This window comes from Mesoplodon bidens, assembly GCF_964165515.1.
Source record: "Mesoplodon bidens genome assembly, chromosome: 4".
NCBI lineage: Eukaryota > Metazoa > Chordata > Mammalia > Artiodactyla > Ziphiidae > Mesoplodon > Mesoplodon bidens.
The window spans coordinates 14,839,165-14,847,318 of record NC_138160.1 but is presented as its reverse complement, the minus strand read 5'-3'; the positions used below and the strand labels follow the sequence as shown (position 1 = coordinate 14,847,318).

Sequence of the window (8,154 nt, the reverse complement as noted above, 5' to 3'; positions counted from 1 at the left end):
CTCGTTTATATTGGTGCGCTTTTAATTTTGAGGCCTTTTTGTGTGTGTGTGTGTGGTACGCGGGTCTCTCACTGGCCTCTCCCGTTGCGGAGCACAGGCTCCGGACGCGCAGGCTCAGCGGCCATGGCTCACGGGCCCAGCCGCTCCGCGGCATGTGGGATCCTCCCGGACCGGGGCACGAACCCGTGTCCCCTGCATCGGCAGGCGGACTCTCAACCACTGCGCCACCAGGGAAGCCCCTTGAGGCCTTTTCACCTGTGAGTGGCGGTGAGGGTAGCGCACTTGCCGACCTGAAAACATTCCATTTATGTATCATCTACTTCTTCCAGGCTTCCAGAGACTCGTTCTGAGTTAAGTTTGTGAAGCAATCCACTGTCTCCTCTATCCACGTCATAACTTTTAAAAATTCAGTTTATTTGCCTTTCTGGAGTAAAGCTCTACTTGGGAAAGAAGGCAAAGAAAAACGATTCAAGCAACTCCTCTAGTTGAAGAAACAAAACAGCATGAGAAATGAGCTTGTTTTGGCAGGGTGGACTTCTTTGTGGTTCAGGAAAGTAGGGAAATGTCTGATACTGGATTTCCTTGTCATTCTCTCCTTTGATGTGTGTCTATTTTTCATCCTCTGGGTGCACTGCGCCCCACTCTCTGACTTCTGTAGTTGGGATTCCTGGGGCTTCCTGGCCCATTCCCACACAGCAATTTGCTACCAGATCTCCCCACTTTGGTCCTTTCAAGGCTGCATATTCTTGACCTGATGTCACGCCCGTCACATTGGAGAAGGAGCAGAACCTGTCAAACTACCAGCTTAGAGCCTGAGGAGAAGCTCCCATCCTTAACTTCACACTTGATCGTTTTTAATTTCACTACTTACAATATATTGTTGACATAGTGCTTTTTTCTTTCTCCACTTATTTATTCACATGTTTTAAATTAAATATGTATCCAAATTAACCCCAAAGTAAATTTTTATTAAATCCAAATTTTTAGTTTAATCCTTATCAATACTTCCTAACACCTATTATCTGTAAGATAGTTAGGTGTCTAAAGTGACAGGAGATACCAAAGTAATCCTATTAAAGTGTCTGCATTAGGACCAAGTTAGCACTGGCTGCTGTAGCTGTGAGGACTCTTTTCTCCTGGGAGTAATCCCAGGATCAGATGGACCTTGCAAGTTGATTCATCTGTCTTTGGTTGAGACGTCAAGACTGGGATCTCGTTCCCTCTCTGTGTATTTTACCAAAGCCCCAGGCAGCTTTGCTGATTGGTTGCACTATCCATCTGCAGACTAGATGATGACTCGATGTATTCTTTCTGCTCTGTGGACTATGAATTTGTGTTTTACAGAGTACAAAGTGCTTTATTGTGCCATTTTTTTGTTTCTCCACTGTGAAGTGTAGGTAACATTCCTATTTCACACACGAGAAAATAGATTTAGGGAAGTTCAGTAACCTTTGTAAGGAGACAACAAAAGGAAGCCAGAGATTTCTGATCCAGCGTTCTTAATGTTGCAATATGTTCATACAGAATTTTCAGCAGCCTCTCATCCTAAGGAGTGTGCTCAGTGGGGCTGTAAACATCTATTCAAGTCCCTTCTATTTGTAGCAGCTATGAAAGAATCTTGTTCTAAATTGAGAAACACATGGAATTTAATATGTCCTTGAATGTTACATACATGATACATACATAGTTAACATAAATGTTACCACATAAAATATCTTTTCTTGCCTAGAATGTGAATGAATTTGGCTGTCAACGAATCCTGGTCATTTGTGGATTCTTAATATTAAGTTGCTTTCCTCTGTCTGAGATTTTTCAAAACTCTGTTAAGATTCCATTGGACATGATTAATTTGGAATTCACAATAATTCATCTGTAGGAGACCAGATAATTGCTGTGTTTCCAACTCTACAAGCGGGCATTTTTGCAAGGGAATGGCTTGTAGTCCTAGAGAAATTTATAAGTGCATTGAAGAATACCTGTCATTTAATTTAGACTCATTTGCAGTTGGCACGTTAATTATGAATGCCACTGAAACTGACGGAGATTAGGAAGATTTGATTAGCTTGTTAATGCTGCAAACATTTCAATGTTATAATAATAATTTATTGATTATTTGTGGGGCTGACTGTTCTTCTGTAGATCTATTCTTTCTTCCTGGGCACAGAGCTTCCCAGCCAGACTATCTTTCCCAGCCTCCCTGGTAGAAAGGTGTGGTTATGTGACTAAATTAGGGCCAATGGATGTGAGCAGAGGTTGGATTCAATCTAAGTACAGGTCATCTCCAACTTGGAAACAAGCAGCATTTTTACACTCAGGCTCTTTTTCCTCTGCCCACCTGGAGATGAGGTGTTGCCACTTTCACCCATGTTGCCACTCTCAGAGGACAGCAGAGTGATTGAGTGAAAGGAACCAGGGTCTCTAAATGGCATCATGGCGTAGAGCTGCCCTGCTGACCCAAGCTGGCTGGGCTATTATGTGAAATAAACGGAAGCCACTGTGTTGTGGAGTTTCTGCTACAGTAGCCTCGCTTATCATCTAATAGAGTAAAACCCCAGGGTAATGCTAATGTGACCTGTCATAATGCAACAGTGTTTGAGATGCAATTGTCAATTTCTGGTTGATAGCTTTCCTCTTGGTCTTGTTCTCAAACTGAGGTGGGCTAGATCCTTCTCTTTACGCAGGATTGGGGGACAGTTAGGAAAAAAGTGCCTTACGATCATATGGGAATTTCTCAGGTCAGTATGTTCACAATATCTCTCTTTTTATTCCTTCAGAGACAGTCAGAGACAGTAGAAAGTGAAAATGAATCTTTGTTATTAACCTTGTATGGCAACTTTGCAACATGCTGCTAATTCTTTGACCCTGTTCCCATGGAGAGGCAGGGTCTATCTCCCCTTCCATTGATGCTGGCCTGGCCTTAGTTGACTTGCTCATAACCAATGAAATGCAACAGTAGTGATGCTGCTGATCCCACAGACAGTCACAGAATGCAATTCAGCTCCACCTTGCTTCCTTGGCCACTGACCATGTAAGAAGTCTGACTCCCTCAAGGAGGTCAGGCTGTACAAAAGCCCGGGTTATGGGGAAAGGTCACTGTAGGTGCTGTGGTTGATGGTCCCAGGTGAGATTCCAGTCAGTGGCCAACACCAACTGCCAGCATCGGAGGTCACCATCTTGCACGCCCAGCCCAGTCGAATCTTCAGATGACGGCAGCGTCCGCTGATGTCTGACCACAACCATGCGACAGATCCTAACCAAAAACTGCCCAAATGAGATTTCCCCAAATCCCTGGCCCACGGAGGCCATGAGCATAATAAAGCAATTGTTGTACACCACTGGGTTTACACAAGCAGTAGTGACTAGTACACTTTGCCATTATACCATCACCTGTTTTGCACAGTTGGCATTTTGATTTCCACTTGCCCACTTTTGGTGCAGTTTTCCTGTCAATGTGACTTCGAGGGCCAGGACTTTACCGACATTACTTATGTTACTTAATCTTTACGACATCCTTACCACGTAGATATGATTGTTATTCCCGTTGTACAGCTCAGGAACCTCAGGCGTCATTGGCCACAGGGTCTTGCTGCTCTACACCACTGTGCTATCATCTGTGCTTCAGACTTTGGCGACACATTGAACTGACCCAGATCAATTTCCACCTCCCACCTCTTCCTTCCCATCTGGGTTACATACAAGAACCTGGATGCTTAGGATGGTGTCACCTGACTCATCTGTGGGACACGTCACTAGTTGACAGCAAGGGAAAACAATTGTCTCCGTGCTGGGCTTGATACTCACTATACTACTCAGCAACGTCAAACTTTTTTTTAACTCCTTCGAACAACCTTTTAGTACAAACTATTTTCTGAGTAAACATGATGCATTTCCTTGGAGGAAATGAATGCACCTATATTTAGCATGGACCTACAAATATATTAAAAGTGTTTAACTATACTAAAACATCAAATCTGTATTTGTTAAAGAAATCTACAATTTTGATTCTATTGAATAAGACCTCTAAATGAAAGGCATTCATTATTATGTTACTGCATGATACTCTATTATTAATGACCACATTTGGTATTGCATCAGCAAATACCATCTTTACCTTGGGTGATGTGTCTCAGACATGTTGTCCTGACCAAGATCATCCGTTTTCTAAACCCAGCAACTGCAAATGTGGAAAAAAAGACTCTGTCTATAAAAGTGATGGATTTTGGACCAGGAAACGGGAAAGATGGCGACTGCTCGGCGACGTTGAGGCCGCATTGGGCAGTTCGGACTCAAGAGTGATGGCAGGAGAGCTGGCTGATAAGAAGGACCGTGAGGCATCACCTTCCAAAGAGGAAAGGAAACGATCTTGGACTCCTGACAGAGAACGGGATAGAGACCGAGATCGGAAGTCTTCCCCATCTAAAGACAGGAAACGGCATCGTTCAAGGGAAAGGCGTCGAGGAGGCAGCCGTTCTCGTTCCCGTTCCCGTTCCCGTTCCCGTTCCAAGTCTGCAGAAAGAGAACGCCGGCACAAAGAACGAGAGCGAGATAAGGAGCGTGATCGGAATAAGAAGGACCGAGATCGGGATAAGGATGGGCACAGACGGGACCGCAAGCGATCCAGTTTATCTCCTGGCCGTGGAAAAGATTTTAAATCTCGGAAAGACAGAGACTCTAGGAAGGATGAAGAGGATGAACATGGTGATAAGAAGCCTAAGGCCCAGCCATTATCCCTGGAGGAACTTCTGGCCAAGAAAAAGGCTGAGGAAGAAGCTGAGGCTAAGCCCAAGTTCCTCTCCAAAGCAGAACGAGAGGGTGAAGCCCTAAAGCGACGGCAGCAGGAGGTGGAGGAGCGGCAGAGGATGCTTGAGGAAGAGAGGAAGAAAAGGAAACAGTTCCAAGACTTGGGCAGGAAAATGTTGGAAGACCCTCAGGAACGGGAACATCGGGAACGCAGGGAGAGGATGGAGTGGGAGACCAACGGAAATGAGGATGAGGAAGGGCGGCAGAAGATCCGGGAGGAGAAGGATAAGAGCAAGGAACCGCATGCCATTAAGGAGCGTTACCTGGGTGGCATCCAGAAGCGGCGCCGGACGAGGCATCTCAATGACCGCAAGTTTGTCTTTGAGTGGGATGCATCTGAGGACACTTCCATTGACTACAACCCCCTGTACAAAGAACGGCACCAGGTGCAGTTGCTGGGGCGAAGCTTCATTGCGGGCATTGACCTAAAGCAGCAGAAACGAGAGCAGTCACATTTCTATGGAGACCTAATGGAGAAGAGGCGGACGCTGGAAGAAAAGGAGCAGGAGGAGGCAAGACTCCGCAAACTTCGTAAGAAGGAAGCCAAGCAACGCTGGGATGGTCGGCATTGGTCCCAGAAGAAGCTGGATGAGATGACAGACAGGGACTGGCGGATCTTCCGTGAGGACTACAGCATCACCACCAAAGGTGGCAAGATCCCCAATCCCATCCGATCCTGGAAGGACTCTTCTCTGCCTCCACACATCTTGGAGGTCATCGATAAGTGTGGCTACAAGGAGCCGACACCTATCCAGCGTCAGGCAATTCCCACTGGGCTACAGAATCGTGACATCATTGGAGTGGCTGAGACTGGCAGCGGCAAGACAGCAGCCTTCCTCATCCCGTTGCTGGTCTGGATTACCACTCTCCCCAAAATTGACAGGATCGAAGAGTCAGACCAGGGCCCTTACGCCATCATCCTGGCCCCCACTCGTGAGCTGGCTCAGCAGATTGAGGAAGAGACCATCAAGTTTGGGAAGCCGCTAGGCATCCGCACTGTGGCTGTCATTGGCGGCATCTGCAGAGAAGACCAGGGCTTCAGGCTGCGCATGGGTTGTGAGATAGTGATTGCTACTCCAGGACGTCTGATTGATGTGCTGGAGAACCGCTACCTGGTGCTGAGCCGCTGTACCTATGTGGTTCTGGATGAGGCAGACAGGATGATTGATGTGGGCTTTGAGCCAGACGTCCAGAAGATCCTGGAGCACATGCCTGTCACCAACCAGAAGCCAGACACAGATGAGGCCAAGGACCCTGAGAAGATGTTGGCCAACTTCGAGTCAGGAAAACATAAGTACCACCAAACAGTCATGTTCACGGCCACCATGCCACCAGCGGTGGAGCGTCTGGCCCGGAGCTATCTTCGGCGACCTGCTGTGGTGTACACTGGCTCTGCCGGCAAGCCCCACGAACGTGTGGAACAGAAGGTCTTCCTCATGTCAGAGTCTGAAAAGAGGAAAAAGCAGCTGGCAATCTTGGAGCAAGGCTTTGATCCCCCCATCATCATTTTTGTCAACCAGAAGAAGGGCTGTGATGTTTTGGCCAAATCCCTGGAGAAGATGGGGTACAATGCTTGTACGCTGCATGGTGGAAAAGGCCAGGAGCAGTGAGAGTTTGCACTATCCAGCCTCAAGGCTGGGGCCAAGGATATTTTGGTGGCTACAGATGTGGTGGGTCGTGGTATCGACATCCAAGATGTGTCTATGATTGTCAACTATGATATGGCCAAAAACATTGAAGATTATATCCACCGCATTGGCCGCATGGGACGAGCAGGCAGGAGTGGTGTGGCCATTACCTTCCTCACCAAAGAGGACTCTGCTGTGTTCTATGAGCTGAAGCAAGCCATCCTGGAGAGCCCGGTGTCCTCCTGCCCCCCAGAGCTAGCCAACCACCCCGATGCCCAGCACAAGCCAGGCACCATCCTCACCAAGAAGTGCCGGGAAGAGACCATCTTTGCCTGACACAGCGCTCTCCCTGTGGTTCAGGGCTGTGCCCTGGAGCCTGTTCTTCAGGACCCTCACATCTCTTCCCAGGTCTGCACTCTTATGGGGGCTTAGGAAACAATCAGACTCCCTGGCCCAGACCCTCAGGTCTGAAGGCCTGAGTGTGGGGCTGTAAGAGGAGAGGAAGCTAGGAGGCAAGGAGAACAAATTACCCTAGGTTTTGGCCCAGCCCTGCCCCTCCGGCAGGCTTTGGGATTGCATTGGGCCATCAGCTCTTGCCAGGTATGGGGGCAGCCAATTGGCACTGCCCTCCTAGACTGAACAAAACCTGGCTGCCAGGCTGGGACTTCTTTGGCACAGACGTGACTGCGTAAGCTGCAGCACCATCATTGCCCTAGATGACCCAGGGGATCTGGCACTGAGGAGTATGGATCTTGGACTCTTATTGTCATTTTGACAGCTGTTTGCCCTTTCGGATTATAAAACAAGTGGAGAGCCTTGTTTAGAGTTGTGCACGGCCCCTGTGCCAAGGGGTACTGTGCACTCTAGGCATCCCTCACCTAGGGAATTTTTTAGCAGGTGTGGGGATGGGGAGCTGGCTGAGTCCTTCTTGAAGTCAGAGTGAACTTTCTGTTTTCTATTCTCTGAGAAGAGTTTGTATGTTCTGAGAATAAATACACGAATATTAAAAAAAAAGTGATGGATTTTAGTTTTTCTGAAGAGATTTGTATTATGCTTAGTACTGGTCGATGGGATTATGAAATTGACAGTAAATAGAAACTCTCATAACATTTATGCTTGAAGCATAACATTCCTTCCAGGATGTCCTTCCTATTGCTAATTCAATGAATGAAATCTATTTGGATAAGTTGGTAGTGTCTTCTTTTTGTCCATCTTGAAGCATGGGGGAGTTTTTCATGATACAAACACAAAAATGTATAATGTAAAAATTCATAACAGTAAAAGCTAAAACAAAGAGCTTATTATGTGCCAGACAGTGCTGTGTGCACTTTTAGATGTGTTAGACCATTGTGTTCTCAAAACAACTATGCAAGGTAGGGAATATCCCCATTTATCCAAGTGGGGAGACTGAGGCACTGACACCCCTTTACACTCGACCAAAGCAGTGAGGACTCTATAAAGAGCTTTTGGGTTTGTTGGGTGTCTTTATTGATATAAAATGTGTTAAGAATTAAGACTGAAAAAATTTAAATGTGAATCCTTTTAAAAATACTAAAATCGGGCTTCCCTGGTGGCACAGTGGTTGGGAGTCCGCCTGCCGATGCAGGGGACATGGGTTCGTGCCCCGGTCCGGGAAGATCCCACATGCCGTGGAGCGGCTGGGCCCGTGAGCCATGGCCGCTGAGCCTGCGCGTCCGGAGCCTGTGCTCCGCAAAGGGAAAGGCCA

The 8,154-nt window shown here is 47.2% G+C and overlaps 1 protein-coding gene across 1 annotated transcript; it reads left to right on the top strand.

Annotated features, from left to right (window-relative positions):
* The first annotated feature begins 4,053 nt into the window (after positions 1–4,053).
* Positions 4,054–7,442, top strand: LOC308616950 (putative ATP-dependent RNA helicase DDX23). Its single transcript, XM_081233523.1, has one exon. It carries the CDS (start codon positions 4,071–4,073, stop codon positions 6,408–6,410), a length of 2,340 nt encoding a protein of 779 aa, XP_081089649.1. The 5' UTR covers positions 4,054–4,070; the 3' UTR covers positions 6,411–7,442.
* The last annotated feature ends 712 nt before the right edge of the window (positions 7,443–8,154 follow it).